This window comes from Oreochromis niloticus, linkage group LG20 (assembly GCF_001858045.2).
Source record: "Oreochromis niloticus isolate F11D_XX linkage group LG20, O_niloticus_UMD_NMBU, whole genome shotgun sequence".
Taxonomy (NCBI): Eukaryota; Metazoa; Chordata; class Actinopteri; order Cichliformes; family Cichlidae; genus Oreochromis; species Oreochromis niloticus.
In genome coordinates, this window is record NC_031984.2 from 6,857,067 (window position 1) to 6,874,883 (window position 17,817).

Here is a 17,817-nt window from a genome sequence, read left to right on the forward strand (position 1 = left end):
AAGAAAGTCAGTCTCTGTTCACTGCTTAACCTTTCCGACCTGCATTTTATTGCATTTTTAACTTTTAGGTATTTTATTTTAAAAACCATGTTTGATTCATACATTTCTTTACTTTATACTCTTCATGTTTTTTTCTTTAATAAAGCAACAAATGCTGTTTTCGGTGTGTTAAGTGACAAGTAGGTGGAATAAAAGTGTAAATTTACACACGAAAACAAACTGAAGCCTTGTTCTGGTTATGATTCCTGCTTGGACCAGACCTCCAAACTCAGCAGTGAAGACATGAAATACAAAAAAATCTTCCCACCTTCTGTAACACACAGATTCTAGGTCTGAGCAACCATCTCAGCCATGGGCTAAAGATGACAACCAATACAATTCTAAGAGATAACAATGATCAAAAAAATGAAAGCATAAAACAGTCCAGTGTCGCAGTTGCAAAATGGATAAAACACACAATCCAAGGCCAGAGCCAGCGATGCCTCAAGTCAGTTGCATTTTACATGTCAACAGCTTTAACAGGGATCAGCAGTTGTCCTCCAAGACCCACCACCCAGTAAGTAGAAGGCCAGTAATCACTCCAGCCTCAGCAACCCAACTCTGCCTTTAGGCTGCGGCATATAGTAGGTCCCGGCCTGCACAGAGTCATCTTAGATCTAGCCATATGACACACCTGGACAGAGAGACAAAATATCACAGCAGTGTTTGTAGTGTGGGCTATTCGTCGACGAGAGTATCAGTGCGGTCAAATACACCTGCCTTCAATTAATCCAATCCCATCACAGCCACGGGCTCACAGCAAATGTGACGCACAAAACCACTCCCACACCAGTGCACTTCCCACAACAAACATGGAGATGAATTAAAGGCAACATTAGTCCACCGTAGTGCACCTTCTTTCTCTTGAGACAGGCTTAAACTGACTCTGTGACAGAAGAAAGAGCTTCATGTTGGAGTGGCAAAGTCTCCTAACCAGGTCAATTTTAGAGTTTACACTGAATTTTGACACCAGGAAGTAAAATAAAAGCTTCAAAGCCAAAGTAACAAGTGAAGGTTCATTTTCTTGCAGTTAAATAAGAGGATTGGTCCAGTCTTATATTCGCCTGTGATTTTTGCAGATAGCAACAACATCCCACCATCAATCCCATTTTATGTAACTGGTAGAAACACAATTAAGGGTCCAGTCAAGGTTTTGTTTTGCAGGAGGTTATTTGTTGGTTTTTCATCCTCATCTCCAGTGTTCAGGAGAGGGTTTACATCTTGAATGAAATGTGTGTACAACAGTCTTGAAATCTGGTGTACAGGAAGTAATATCAAAAAATCTCTAAAGACAGACCTCTGAAACAAAATTATTATTATTTTTTTCTCCACATCAGTTGGTTTGGATTAGTGTGTTATGCTGGGTTTGGAATCACAGCTTTAAAATGTTTTTAATTTTAATTAATGTGGTTCTTACCCCTTAGTAACATTTTAGCAGCTCATCAATGAAATCTTTTTAATCTACGACTAATCTACTTTGTTATTCCTTTAAATATTTGCATTATTTTATCATTATTTTCATGCCAGGGGGCGGTACATGTTGGAGATGAGGCCTGAGGGGTGTTACAGGGTTCACGTTCAGCAGATGAAAAAGGTCTGATCAGGATTTGCTGTGAATGCGACATTGTTTGAAAAGAGGTTTAAAACGTTTGGCCGTTTGGCATATGATACGGAGACAATAAAACTTTGAGCAGAGTGACTTTAAAGTTGGTGGAAGGACAAAGCCGGATGAATTTAAGGAGTCACAAGCCCCTCAGTAATCCTCATTAAGGTTGCATTCCTCCCATTTCTTTCTGCAGGCCTCGCTTAGCATTGTGTGTGACCTATTGTTAGAATAACATTTTTAAAAAAGCCCTCTCCATCGTGCATTTTACATAACATTTCAGATATTATAGTGTATCTCAGTGCCACAGTGAAGCATATAGCTGTTATAACTTCTACAGATTGAGAGCATTTTTAAAATGTATTTATTTATCTTCAGTTTTTATGATTTAGGTTTGACAGCATTTCAGTGTAAATCACCACATAATAGAGATGGATCAGGTGACTTTTGGAGAGATTTAAGAGCTTTCATATTTAACTTGAAGACCAATAGAATGCAGTTAGGATCCTCATCTGTTCCTGGTGTATTGAACTCTATTAAATCATTAAGTTGTCTTTCGTTATACTGGCAGATGCTTTACATTGAACCTAAATACAACCAAAAACAAACAAAATACAACAATACAAACAAAATAAATACAAAAAGCAGAAAAAGTATAAAGGTTTGGATAATTACAGAGTCTCTCTCTGCTCTCATACATTTTCTTATAAAAAGGTAAAAGATAAAAAACAAACGAACCAAAAAACTATTAAACTGTTGAAAAAACAAACAAATAAACAAACAAAGCTCACATCATGAACACTAGTCAGTTTGGCTCCACCCCCGTGATTTAAAGGGGATCCTGGTGTATCGTATAGCATTTCATATACACTAATAAATAATCTTATAACAAAGATTTTTATATATTTGTTCATGCTAATAATGAATGTAGATGCTTCAGAATAACTACAATAAGTTTGAAGTGATACAAATATACAGGTACTGACAGTAAGCATTATATCTGAAAAATACTTAGTAATAACTTTATATCACGATGTTAAGATAAGATAAGATAACCTTTATTAGTCCCACACGTGGGAAATTTGTTTTGTCACAGCAGGAAGTGGACAGTGCAAAAGTTATGAAGCAAAAATTAGAATAAAATAAAATAAGAATAAATACAGTACACAACTGTACAGAATAGAATAAAATAAAATACTATATACAGTAGAATAAAATAGAATAAAATATACAATGAGATAAAAATAGAGTACAAATATAGAGTACAAATGCTAAATGTTGTCACTAATGCTGGAATCTCGGTGTGTAACTGATGTCACAGACTGAAAGTTTTGAACACACTTGTTTAAATGTAAATTTTTTTCTTTTTTAAGAAAAATCAATTAAAATCTGAAGGTACCAGTAAATACAGAATCTAGGTTGAAAAATATTTTATTAGATGAAATAAAAAATAACTTAAAATACCTAAAAATTATATTATAAGGTTATAAAATTAACTAAAGTAAAATAAATACTGATATGTGAGTCAGTTACCTTCATAAAATGTAAACATTTGTAAAATAACATCAATTGTAATGTTGCTGTCTAACTAAAAACTAAAGATTTTCAAATGATAGAAACTGAACTGAAAGCAGGAAGTCACCTGGAAACTGTAACTCAGCTGAACTGAAAAAACAAACAAAACCACATTAGCATGGTAATAAATATCACTAATGTTTATTACTTGGTAATAAAAATTTAAAAGAAAAAAGTAAAATCAATGCAAAAATGCATCAAGTCCTTAGATGACATGCAGCTTAATGATACTTTAATGTCACTGTATCATTTTAGTATCTAGGTTGGCTAAACTGGAGCCTGAACTGAGTCTGAATAATTAACTACATAAATTATATGTTTTATATCGGTTTTATAATCAAAATAAATACTTATGTCAGCTGTAAAAATGTAGTGTAAAAAGTGAAATGTTTCCCTCTTAAATGTAGCGAAGAGTACATGTTAGTAGAGTGATGCAAAGTAGGCCTATGCAGAATTTGAGTGAAAGTTCTTACTATACTTTCGTACTTGTGAACTTGTGAACCTGTCTTAAATGTGGAATTAAACATTTCTTAAGTGATCGTGTGGCTCTTTCCCAGCTGGAGGTGTGACTGTAATCCCTGAGACGAGCTTTGACTCTATGCACACCAGGCCAGTCGCTCCAGGCGCCCCGAACTCTGAGTGGAGGAGGAATCATGAGGAAGGAGGCGTTTCTGCTGCTAGTGCACCACGTGAGGTCAAACATCAGACCGTTTATAAAGCCAGTTTTCTGTCGCCTGCTGCTCACTAAAGGGATATTTCACAGAGATGATGTGGACGTCTGCTGTGCTTTTGGTGCTGCTGGCAGCAGCTTCACAAACTGTGGCAAGTGAGTAAAGAAAATGCTTTTTCATTTAAAAATGCTTTAAGCAGTAACAGAAAGATGCAGAGTCACGCATGATTTAGATTAGAAATCTTCAGATTTAAAGAGAGAATTTTCAGTATTGGGATGAGATTTTGATTCAGCATCACAAACGTAAAGATGAACAAAACAACCCGGAGAAAGCTTTAAAAATCAACTGTGTAAAAGTAGCTGAAGTATGAAGAAATTAATAATCATAAATATGCCCAAGTTTCATACACTCCATTAATATTTAACTTGCATTTTACTGCCATACTGGAAAACCATTTTTATAATGTTGTGAGTTTTGGGTGTGTTAAAATGTTCTTGTGTACTGTTATATGAATCTCTGCAAATAACTGAACTGTTCGGTTAAAGTAGTAGTAGTAATGTAGTAGCATTCTATTACTCAGATTGTAGTTATGCAAAAAACATAAAGTGATTAAAACATTACTGCATGTATTTTACACAGATTTAGTTACATTTTTATGACATTCATCCATCCACACAACAGTTTTAAATGTCCGAGTACCTTCAGAATACAAATTTGATTTGATATCTTTCATGCTATCCTTCATATTTGTTTTTTTAAACTAGAAAATTGCTCACTGTACAAAGAAAAAATAATACAATCTATTTATTTCTTGTTTCTAAGCCACAACTCTTTAGATTATTTTATGAAACCTCTGAGGGGAAATATGAATGTGGGGTAAAAATTGAAACATTTAGATGTAGTATTACCATGAAACTTGTGCAGATGATTATTTTGACTGAGAATCTTATTTTTAATGAAGGATTATCTCTCTAAAATGGCTCTACTTTGCATACTTCCACAGAAATCTGTGAATATTTGATAAAGGCTTCTTCAGTGTGTCTGTTTAATTTTGACCACAGGTTTCCTCAGAGAGGGAATTTAAACTTAATGTTTTGTCACTTCACAAATAAGAAATACAACCTGTGTAGTAACATAAAGAGCGACATGTATATGCAGAGTCATGTGTGATAACACGGTACAATGTTTTGGTCTATAAGATGTGAGGCTACTTTTTCCCATGACCTCTTCACTCAACCATGCATGAACGACATGACACGTGAATAACACAGAAACACTCACTTTAAAAACATAAAGTAAATAAAAAAGAGCTGGAAGTTATCGATTGCTGTAATAATTCCTCTTGTCCAGCACCCGAAGAGCTTTCTTGCTAAATGATGGGCAACAAAACCCACACTTGAACAAATAATAAAGTGGAGTGGCTGTCACTAAATTCTGGCTCAGCTCCGGAGTAAATTTTTTACACATCTAACGCTCACTCTGGTCGTCAAGTTTTTCCATGAATTGACTGAAAGAGGAATGTGATTGCTGTAAAATAACTGAGGCTAAATTAATAATTGGAGAGTCTTTGTCTGCCAATAGGTTTAATCCAAACTCAACCCTGCATGTGACGCTGTTAATCACACACACTCAGCTGAGCATCACATGAGAGGGATTGAGATCAGAGGTCCATACTGCAAAAACCCCTCATTCATCTATTTATCCATCTTCAGCTACATTTTATAAATCAAATCATAGCTCCAGTAATAAATAAATAACAACAGTGACTTTTGGGCTGCTGTAAGAACCAACAAAGAGGTTTGTGAGAACTACAAAAGTTAGTTTTAATGACTGGGACAACTCCCTTTAATGGCACCAGTTCTGTTTAATTACTACCAGATTACAGAGAATTACGAGGAGGCTGTAAACCCACAATAACCTATTAAATAGTTAGTATGGAGGAGAGTTTGTGTTCTGTTTTAAATATATTTATTTCTGATATTTCAGAGTCCAAAAACCGCTTCACTCGTTACCCCTCATGGAACACCAAGATGTACCCAATCTGGAAAGATGGAGATCCGCGATACAAAGACTCTTGGAAAGGTACATCAGTTGTAAACTATCTAATCTAAATCTAAGTCAGTCAGTCAGTCAGTCACTCTCTCTCTCTCATTTATTTATTTGTTTTTTTGTTTATTGTCCTGAATGAAGTATTATACTGACAGATACTTTCATTTCTGTCTTTGGGGCAGGTGGAAAAGTGACGTTTAATGTTGGAAATGATTCCCCAACTTTGACTGGAGCCAGAGTTACCTTCACTATTGACCTGCAGTTTCCTCGCAATCAAAAGGTGCTGCCTGATGGAGACGTGGTTTGGGCTGAAGACTGCGTAATTAATGGTAACGCATGCACGTTTGACCCTCAGTGACTTAATGCATTTATTAAATCAGTGCAAGTTTTTTGCAGCGGTCAGTCCCCACAGGAAGAATAGTAATGAACTGTAATAACTTTCCACATTGCACCATCACTTATTTAACACCAGCATGTCAGGGCATGTCTGTGAAATCATAACTTATTAGAATTTCTCTTCTTGTTACAGGAACAAAGCATCTTGAGTCAGAGCCAGTATACCCAACAAAGAACACAGACTGGGAGGCTGTGTTCCCTGATGGGACACCAGTGAAAAAAGACAAGAAACCCGCCTACGTGTTTGTGTGGAAGGCCTGGGGTGAGTGGAGCTCACTTCTCTTAATAAATGAGTAGATGAAGAACAAAATGAAATGCTTCTATGAGGAAAATGAGACAGTGGTGAGGTGTGCAGTGGGAGTGGCAGATGGGCTGAAGGTGGGGCTGTGATTACATTGTGATCTGTACTGAGAATAGAGAACAAGTGGAGGAGAGCCTGGAGAGGTGGAGATGCTCCCGAGTGAAGAGGAATATATGTGTGTGAATTAGAGAGAGACAGGTGGAAAGGTAAACAAGGAGTCGAGGTAGTGAAGGCAGGTGAGTTTAAATACCTGGGTTTAAACATCCAAAGTAACAGACAATGTTCAAGAGAGGTGAAGAAACTTGAAGCTGAAGCTTTTGTTTTCTTGTACTGAGATTTATTATGATTATATATGAATCATTTTAAATGTATATACATGTCAGAAAGCATTGAAAAGCACTACAGTTTCTCTTAAAATGATCTGTTCAGTGTTATCTCACTGGGCTCCTGCTGCTCATTTGGCAGGTCAGTACTGGCAGGTGGTGGACGGGCCCTCCTCCTCCCTGACTATCGGCACAGATGACATCCCTCTGGGCTCCTACACCATGGACATCGTTATCTACCACTACCGCAGCAAAGAGAAGTTCATTCCTTTGGGATATGCCTCCACACAGTTCTCCATCACTGGTTAGTAACAGCCAGAAAACAGAAACATAGCGTTCAGGTCAGGCAAAGGAACAAAACAGTTTATTTTGGTAGAAATATGCATGAAATAAAACAAGATTGCACTGCATAATTAGATGCTAACTGAAACATTCATCAAAAGCAGCATGGTGCGCACACATAATAAATCTGTTTGTTGCTTAATAAAGCCTAAAATAAAGGAGTGAGGGGAAATATTTGCTCTCGTGTTCTCTCAAGAAAGTCATAAAAAGTCATAAAATGCAAATCTGTTGCCCATTTATTTGTTAACATCACGCTTTGGCGTTCTCCTCAGATCAAATCCCTTTCGCTGTCTCTTTGGACCAAGTCAATGACATCGAGGCGGCGGACATGCGCTTCATCCAGAACAGGGCGATCGCTTTCACCATCACTCTCCACGACCCCAGCGAGTACCTCAGCAACGCAGACATCACCTTCAACTGGGACTTTGGGGATGCAAGCGGGGCCCTGATTTCCAGAGAGCTGACTGTCACTCACACCTACATCAGCTCGGGCTCATTCAAACCTAAAGTGGTGATCCAGGCGGTCATCCCGGACAAGGCCTGTGACCCACCGGTGGATACCCCAACCAAGACCCCTGGTCCACCTAACAATCAGGGCACCACAGGTAACACACAGTTATTAAAGGATCATAAACATACATTCCCATTAATATATATATGTAAAACCTGTGTCCTACAGACTGAACAGAGCACAGTGTGGTAATTCATTTAATACCCACACATATCTCATGCCATCAGAGCAAGTGCTTTTAGAAAAACTTTTTTTTAGTCTGTGCCAGAGGTTGATAAAGAGTCCTAATTGTAGCCACTGTAGCCTAAACCGTTTGACCAATGTTGTGTCAGCTTCATACGATTCTCATATGCATCTCCAAAGCGAGAAGAAAGCAAGAAATGGCAGAGCAGCAGCAACCTCCGAAATTACATAATCAGTTATCATTAACACAGATGGCAAATCCCAGTCTACCTTTCTCTGAGACAGGTGAGCTGTCACTCAATCTTAGTTTCTTAGTTAAATAATTATATTCAAGAGGCCATCCTCAACAGTCCTGAACAGCTTCCATACAGCCGTCAGATATTTGTTTTTGATTTTAGTCTTAGTGAGTCTGATTCATTTATGAAAAATATTATTCTCATTATTCTCTAGATTTAGATTTTTTCATTTTTTTCTTTTCAAATGTCAAGTCGACACTGTATCAGTATTATTATGCACATAGATGATTACATTAACTCTCACTCGCTGATGAATTCAGCATTTGGAGTGAAAATATGAATTAAAAAATAATAAAGTAGCCAAAATAAAGTGAATTTTGCCAGATCCCACAGCGAGTCACTCCACATGTTTGCTTTGGCAAAGTTTTATGCTGGAGGCTCTTCCTGATACAACCTTGCCCAAAGGGATTTGTGTCTCTACCTGGAAATGAAACCAGCGACCTTTGGCTTGCCAAAGTGAAAGTGTAGTTAAAATGTAAAGCACTACACTACATTTTATTTGCTTAATTCTCTTTATTTTACTTGGAAGTCCTATTGACATAAAAATCTGTTTTACAAGAGAGATGCTGTCATGGTAGCAGTCATTCAGACTCACAGCATGTTAAAAATGTGACAAATACAACAGTGGTATTTACAAATACCCATAATAAAAATCATTTATATTGCTTCCTTCAGCAATAGATATAATAATATGTTTAAACTGAAATCTTTATGCAACGTATATAATGTCTAAAAACTATCAGCAAAACGTGAAAGAACAACCATAATGATTTTATAAATAAAATAATAATGTGAGATATCAAATGAAGTTAAACTGTGGCCAGGCTGTACTTTTATGTAATACCTATTTGAACCACAAGATGGTGGAGTTAGTCAATCATATCCTTCTTTAGGAGTTGAATCGGAAAAATGTCTTAAGCAAATGGGGCTAGAGCTAAACAGAAAAGGGACCCCCCCCCCCAAACAAAACAAAACAAACAAACAAACAAACAAACAAACAAACAAACAAACAAGCAAACAAAATGTGCATCTGAAAGCACTTTAACACAGCAACTTGTAAAACGCTGCTCCCTGGTGACAGGGTCAGCAATAATCAGAAGTTAAGTTCAAGATGAGCACAAGTTTAAAATATTAAAATTTACTGTGAGCAAATGCAGGAAGTGCTTGTAAAATAATAATTACATTATAATTATATATAGGAAGCTGAGGCCTCACATGGAAGACAGTTTTAGTTTTATGTATTAAGCACCAATTCACACCAATGGTTGTCAAAAAGTGTTTTATAACATAAGGTAAAGAGAGAAAACTCCAGTGATCCACAATGAGCAAGAAAATGGTGATGACAGGGAGGAAGAACGATCTTTTTAGGGGAAGAGACCAACAACGGGATGAGTCTGAGTGAAGTCTGCCATCTGCTTTGACTGTTTCAGGAGTGAGGGGAAAGAGGAGAGAGAAATGCAGAGCAGATAGACAGATAGATGTGAGTAATAGTGATCCTGTCTTCATGAACGTAAATAAATATGTTTGCAGTGAAAGCTCCCGTACTGGCGTCTGCTGGACCTGTACTGGTTTCCACCAAGTCAGTTGGTGTAAATGTTAACACTGCTCCTTCGGACACGGAAGAGGACAACACCGAGTACGAGGCCTCCACCGCCCCCAATACTCAGCTGGCCCAGGAAACGCCAACTGTGGAAAAGACTCCGTCTCCCATCAACCAGCTGCTAGCTCACAGAGAGGCGGGGAGCAGGCTGACAGCAGGTGAGCAACATTTGCATGAAAATGGTCAAAAGTTTCCTGGAAGATAAATGTTTTAATCTCAGCCACACGTGAGGTCACACACGCAGCATTGGTACACATAAAACTCACACAGGCTTCTGCATTATGTACAGTTGTTTTATACACCTGGTCTCTCCATCCTCCTCTTGTCCCTCAACCTCAAATCCAAACCTCAAACGGCAGTCTCTTCCTCCTGAGACGGAGTTCTTTGTTCCCACTGTGGCCAAGTGCTCCTCACAAGTGATCTGATTGGTCTGTTCGTTGGATTCTTTCGCTATATTGTAACTAAAATTTTAGGGTCTTTTCTTTATACTATAAAGCAACTTCAGATGACTCTTGTTGTGAACTGGTGATTCATTGCATTACATACATTAAATTATTCATTCATCACATACATTAAAAATAAACTCCAAAATTGAACGGCCTGCTGTTACTGAAACTTTAAAAACTCTGACAGAGATATTAATGCTTATAAAAATGTATTTTAGCATACATTAAGAGTCTAAATGACATTGTTGGATGTAAAAACTTGTAACCTGCACTGAACGTCTGCATTTCACACCAGCAGTTATAGATTTAAAAAGATAATATGAGGATATAGATTTTAGATTCTAAATGTTCAACATCAAGTCCAAACTAGACCGTCTAAACCGTCTGTCACTTTTCCTTTTTGTCAAGCCAGTGAATGACTTGAGAGTGACTCAGCAGTCACGCGTTACAGTCATACATCAGTTGAGATTCTTGTTTTGCACAAAGAGACAATTCATGGATTACTTCATGCACACCATGGACTGGCAGCTGCCACGTGCATGGCGCACGTGTCCATCTACAGACGTGGCTAGAGTGGATTAGAAAACTATCTGGGAATCTATTAAATATCTATTACTTTCAGATACTTTCACTGTCAAATACTGGAGCTTATTAAAACAACAAAGCATCCTGTTAAAGGGCAAAACATATCAGCAAGCGAACTGTCAGATGATCAGGATAAGATCACTGAGTGATTTCCTCAAATGTAAATGTGATGTAAATCTTCTTTGAAACACCACCATTGTACACAGCAAGCTGAGCAAATTAAAACTGCTCTGTTGGACTTTATCATCTTTACATGCAATTTGCATGCTGGCTGGGAGATCACAGTCCATTTTTCCTTATTCCATGTGATTTGATTATGAAGCTACAAAACGCACCAAAATAAGAGGCGACATGTTAAAGAAAAAGTATTTAAAACGTGGACCCCCATGTTATTTGCAGGAAAAATGGTTAATTTGTCATATTACTAAGACTGAAATGGCTGATCCAGATGACTGGATGGATCACATCCTATGGCTTTCACAATAACCAGATCTCAACCCATGACGGATGATAGACTGGTTTGTTAGACAAATGGTCCATCACTTTGATCTAAACACCAAATGTTTCATGAAGAGTCCAGGAAAAAAGATCCAAATACACAGCACAGAAGCAGACAAATTTATTTAACAAATAAGCCTTTTATGTTCAGAAAATAAAATAAAAAAGTGCTGGAGAAAACAACTGGGAGCACACTGGGTGGAAACACACAGGAACACAGGATAACACAACAAAGGACAGAGAAGATTGACAATGTATGAACACGAAACGTGTAACAAGACACAGCTGAACTCAATCTGGATAACAAAAGTAAAACGAACTCAACACAAAACATTTTAATAACAAATTCCATGAAAACTGATCTAAGAACTAAAAAGGCTGAAAATACAAGAACATAAATGAACTCAACACTGGAAGAATTTAAACAGACTAGACTAAACTAAAACATAATGAAATACATCAAGGCATGGGGAAGGTAAAAAATAATTAAGCACAAGGAACCGGATAAAGTAACACATCTTAACTCAATACAAAAGTAACCAGAACAGAACTCAGACTTGAAGTAAACAAAAAAGGTCCAATAAGTCAAACCCCTGGATTTGAGATCCAGGTCTGTGACATAATGAGGGAACATCTTTGGGAAAAATTGTTTTCATCCCTCTAGCAGCGTGCCAGAGACGTGGCCAATCAATGCCAAGGAGCGCTAATGCTGTTCCAGCATCTTACCAACACACTTTATGTTGATTTATCCTTAAATTTGTCTGTCTCTATATGGTTTCATTTATCAATTCCAAATCTTAAACATTGTATGATCTGTCTTAAAAATATATAAACAAAAAGAATACTAATACTGATTGGAAAATCATTATAAAACCAAATAATTTTGTAATGTTGTGTGAGGAAAATGAGATGTTATTTTTCATTTATTTTCATTTTTATCAGTTCATTTTACTATTTCCAGTTTCATTATTTTGTTATTGCTATTGCACCATAATCAAGTAACAAGCATTTGCATTGATGCATTTATTGGTATTACCTTAAAGTTTGCATTAATTTCAGGTTAACTTTTATTTACTTTATTTACAGGTGCCAGTATAATTAAATGGGGATTTGTCATTGTAAGTGCACCTATGATTAGTTTACACATATTGCATTTTTGTGTCTTTAAAGGAGTTGAGACTCAAGAAGTCGTCTTTTGAGGGTTACAAGCCTTTGGTTAGCACTATGATTAGCCAATCTACTGTGAGGATGACATGAGTTATTGAGGGATTGCACACGCTTACAGTACATTTGTATTCTGTTCTTTTTATTATTTTTATCTATGTATACCTTTTATTAAGTTTTAAGTAGTGGTATTAGATTGAAACATTTGTTTAATACATTTTTATACATTTTACATACACGTTAAGATCATTATACACAGGATGGCCTCAGCCTGGTTACATAAGCAGAGAGGTCAAATAAGGTGCAAGGCGAGAGGAACACATGCACAGACATACACGCACCCACACGCACACAGAGATAGTAGTGGGTTTATTTTTGTAGGTGAAAGTTTAAGCATGTTTTGCTAGGGTTGCAGTTTTTCTGTGGGTGTACGTGACGGTTTGATGAAAGTACAGGATGTCTAACAGCTATGTTGGGGCGGTGGTTGCGGGCACTGCACCTGGATGAAGATGGAAGCTAATGTTCTTTTAAAATGGGTCAAAAAGTTAACTGGGGGTCTGTGGTTTTGATTTGACGTATGCAAGTATTGTATGAAGTGCATAGTGCATGAAGGGGTGATGTATTGACCCGACCCTGTAAATACCTTTGGTTTGTTCATTGTCAGAGAGATACACCTTTGATGTTCTGCAGGGTGTGACTCCCACGCGTGTGCTTTTCATTAAAATCATCGCTTGAACTCATCTTCTGGACCAGTGTGGTTACTTGCATTCCTCCTGTATTTTCTTCCCAATATTTTGAACCCAACAGTTGTAAACACAGAATCATTCAAGAAATGACCGATTGTTGGCTTATTGTCAGCTAAATGTGATCATCATCACCAACAAAAAGTGATTAAACAACAACAAAAAACTGATGAGATTATAAAATGCAGCAACATTGTTGTTGTTTTTTTAAATCATCAATTATTCCAGTTTGTGCTTGTAAAAATGATATTTGGAGTCACCAAAGGCACAATAAAAATGTTTTATCTTTTGCATTTTCTTGCTTTTGCATCAGTTTGCGCTCCTGATGCAGTTGTAAAATTAAAGATGTTGCAAATCTTATTTCACAGCAGCCAAAACGATTTGCAAAAGTTGCTGATGTGTCTTTGGTGCAAATTACAAATGCCAGTATGAATTGTTTGTGTAATAATTCTCTGGCTGTTCTCACCAGACACAAAGCGCACAGTCACACTCACGGGACAAGCTCCAGTTGTTGTGCTGGTTAAGAGGGATGCTGACAAAAAATCCTCTGATGACGACTGTGTGATATATCGTTATGGATCCTTCTGCACCAGCATAGAAATATTTGGTGAGTTTTATTTGTACCTTTTTCCTTAAATGTAAAAAACACACATAAATTAAAAGGTGATCATGAGTGAGATTCTTTCTCTGTGTCTTTGTTTTCAGAGGGAATTGAAAAAGTAGAGATTGTACACATGGACAATTCAGTGATGGCAACACCCAGGATGAACAAAAATGTTTTGGATGTCACTGTGACCTGCCTGGGAAGGTGAGTGGTCCTGCACCATGATTTAAGCTGCCACAGAATAAATGAAAGCCTCTAAAGGAAATCTATTCATCTTATTACATTCACAGAGATGGAACATTTCCAATAATAAGAATGGTTTATGCACAACAAACCTTTGTATACAGGCTCCAGATAGCTCTAAGCACTCAGCCTTCCTGATAACATTGACTGTCAAAGTGTTTTGTGTGTGAGTCTGAGGCCAAGGGGAGAGTAGCTGAATGTTTGTCTGCTTCCTCAGGAAGTTTTGGGGGGATGATAACATAATCGTACAGATGATCTGCTAAGATATGAGCTCTGTCATACTGTAACCAATTCCAACTATTTGAATCAGGAGAAATGAATCCTTTTTTAACATTAAAATCTGTTTTCAGTGTCTATTTTTTATTATAGTCGATTGTAAATGGCTATAAAATAGAGAAATAAGTGCTCTCTGATAACCATGTTGATTAGAAAGCAGCAGATTTTGATCTTATTTGCATAACAGAATGAATTATTTGCACTGCGTTATTATGCGGTGCAAATAACTATATCTGAGACACTATGGATTCACGACTGTCCCTGCTTATATGATTCCAAACAAGAAAGAAAATCCAGACATGCAGAAACAATTTGACCATGTGAAGCCCAAGCTACTTTGTCCTGCTTTCAGTTCTCCTCTTCTACCACAATATGAATGTGCTGAATAACATAAATATGAGGCCTCAGCTTCCTATATGACTAATATGTGATTTTGGCCTTTATGTATGTCTTTAGTGATAAGAAACATTATAACACTCATCAGTACCTACACTATTTCATGTTTTTGTTTCCAATGCCCCCCCGTTTAAAACAGGTCGTTTAAGACAGTTGAACCAGTATCTGATTAAGAACTGGTTATTTTGAACTCTGTGTAGTGCAAAGCTATTTAGTAGAGTCCAAGAATCAAAGCAAGAAGCTTTAAATGAGTAAAAAAAAAGGCACACTTCAAAGTGTACAGTTTGATTTTACTCACTGGGGTTTCTTTCTCCTGCAGCCTTCCCAAAGAGGTCTGCAGTGTGCTTTTGGATTCTGAGTGCTTGAGGCCAATCCACTCAGTGTGCAACATGGTGGAGCCATCAGAAGAGTGCCAGCTGGTGCTCCGCCACTTCCTCGATGACTCTGGTGTCTACTGCATCAATGTTTCCTTGGCCAATGATGTCAGTTTAGCTGTCACGAGTGCCAAAGTCCACGTTGACATGGGTATGCAACATAACCCCCCATACAACAGTAACATGAACTGATTTGGTTTGACAGCATTTGATGTGTCTGCCTTGACCTGACAGTGTGATCCTTGTTTCAGGCTCTGGTTTGTCCTCGTCTGAAATTATCGCCATGCTGCTGGGTGTCCTGGTATTTGTTCTAGCAGTCGGAATAGTGGCATATTCTTACAAGTAAGAACTTCAACTTATTTCTCGATGGCTGTTTGCTTATTACCTCCACCAAGGAGGTTGTTTTTGGTTTCAAGGTCAACTTGATTGAACTTAATGATTTATTGGTTGAAAAATGGACAAAAAGCCTTATAACTATTATTCTATTATTCTTACAAGTGTGCTCTGTACTGTCAGCTTTTAGAAAGTACTATATAGAGATTTAAAATATCATGCCACACATGACCTCTTTCCTCTTCTTCAAGGTCAAGAGATTGATGTGAAAGTCAGAGTGATAACAACGTTATATAGATCTGTTTAAAACCCTGTTTCTTACTGCTATTGTTTGTATTAATAACAAAAAGATATATAGGGAATGATATATGGGGATTCAACATTTAGCAAAGGACACTGGTTATGATTTTTTTATGTATGTTACAGTAACGTGTTATAACCATTTAAATACATATTATAATAAATAAATAAATGAATAAATATTATTTTTTGCAAAACAAAACTTCAAAAATATTTTTGATAAGTTCACATTTTCAACAAATTTCACTTTATTTTATTATATATTATATTACAATATAATATATACAACATACAATACTATTCCCTTAAAAGTAAATATTGCCCAGAGAGTGAGCTGCCTTTGCGAAGGGTTGTGCTCTCGAAGTGCTTCTTGTTTCATATACTTTAAGAGGAATACAGCAAAATAGGGTAAAAATAATATGCAGCCAACAGCTGACTTAGATATCATCATTAAGCTCGTTATGAAAGGTCAAAATAAAAATGAGAAATCAAAGTGTTTATTTGTAGCAGGCCGTAAACATGTCCAGTATTTTAACATTTCAGTCTGTGGGGACTGACTCGCTTGAGGAACCAGCCTAAAGCAGCCATGAGAGGAACTGTGGTTTTTCACATGAAGGTGACCGCTTGTGCTACGTCACTGTGGTTACATCCATCTTTGATATACAGTCTTTGATGCACAAACATGACATGTTGGTAAAAAGACATACAAATCTGTAGGCCTTTACTTTGGGGCTGAGCATGTAGCATAAAGAGGTTTTTCTTTGCTAAACAGAAGCCTGCTGCAGCAAAAAAGACACCAAAAGTGTAATGAGAGTGAAAAACACAACATTACAGTCAGTGAACTTAAAATCGTTAAAAAGTAATGCAGAGTGGAGGTGATCTGCATATAAGAATCTGTTGGTTTACTAATGAAGGCAACCCTGTTAACATTATTATTTCATACTTTAACATGAATAAATCATAAATGCTTGAAAACAGCCTGTGAGTGTGCGTGTTTTGCTCGACAGGCGCTTTAAGTCCTACCGTCCTCTGAAGGAAGACGTCACTGTGTCTGGAGGCTCACAGCTCCGCGGGGCTCAAAGCACCTCTGGACCCTCATCTTTCTGGAACATCCTGAACCGGCGAGGAGTCGTGGACAACTGCCCTCTGCTGCAGGACAGGCCGGTGTGAATCATCACAGCCTCACACAGCCAAATACAAGTGGTTATGCGTGTCACAAGCACCAGGGATGTTTTTTTTAAATACTTTTTTTAAGCATCTGTTGAATTACAGACATCACTGATGTGTTATATTTAGGATGAAATCAAACAATTTTCCAGAATTATACCTTAGACATGTGCTGATCTTTTTTTTGTACCTACTTAAAGCAAGTGTGGTAGATATAAATGCTTAAATCTGGACAAAATTTCAATGTTTTTTCAATAAACATTACTTAAAAGAGTTGTTTTAAGTTGTCTCTCATTTATTTTTTTGCAAATAAAGTGACTACACTGATGCTCTGCAGAGCTTATTGGGGGATTAAAGAAGTACTTCCCAATACCTTTCTGTACTTGTGTATTTGCATTCCATCACATTCTAACTCTTCATTAGTAAAAAGTAGGAAAAAAAAGAAATACTATTTGGTAACCAGAGGACTGCACAATTAATTCATTTTATTTCTCATCAGTGATAAATAACAGCCTTGAGATACGGCTGAGATACTGATATATTCTTTCTAAATTATTGATGATTATTCACGCATGAATTAATGACACCAGGTAGAAAAAAGTACTGGGCTTCTGTTGAAGTAATTGAAATTGAAACCAATTAGTTGTCTATCTTCTGATTATAATAGATATTGTTAATGTTTAAGAAAACATAATATATCCATGTATATATACTGCCAAGCTTTGAGCTTGATATACCGAAACTTCAAAATTATAGCTCAAAATTTGGAGTTCCATCATTTTGTTGTTGTAAATATGTA

At 36.9% G+C, this 17,817-nt stretch overlaps 1 protein-coding gene across 1 annotated transcript; it reads left to right on the top strand.

Moving 5' to 3' along the window:
• The first annotated feature begins 3,782 nt into the window (after nt 1-3,782).
• pmelb (premelanosome protein b) lies at nt 3,783-17,696 on the top strand. The gene is made up of 13 exons (XM_003457075.4): nt 3,783-3,906; nt 3,981-4,043; nt 5,875-5,970; nt 6,120-6,266; nt 6,467-6,595; nt 7,100-7,261; nt 7,572-7,904; nt 9,820-10,047; nt 13,795-13,932; nt 14,031-14,133; nt 15,164-15,369; nt 15,470-15,560; nt 16,859-17,696. The coding sequence occupies exons 1-13, from the start codon at nt 3,816-3,818 to the stop codon at nt 17,019-17,021; spliced, it is 1,950 nt and encodes a 649-aa protein (XP_003457123.3). The 5' UTR covers nt 3,783-3,815; the 3' UTR covers nt 17,022-17,696.
• Nucleotides 17,697-17,817: the final 121 nt, after the last annotated feature.

Bases quoted from the DNA above. Each gene is read 5' to 3' on its own strand.
- pmelb (XM_003457075.4), top strand. From the start codon at position 3,816: ATGCACACCAGGCCAGTCGCTCCAGGCGCCCCGAACTCTGAGTGGAGG. The intron at 4,044-5,874 runs GTGAGTAAAGAA...CTGATATTTCAG, and splicing joins AGCTTCACAAACTGTGGCAA to AGTCCAAAAACCGCTTCACT. The intron at 14,134-15,163 runs GTGAGTGGTCCT...TTTCTCCTGCAG, and splicing joins ACTGTGACCTGCCTGGGAAG to CCTTCCCAAAGAGGTCTGCA.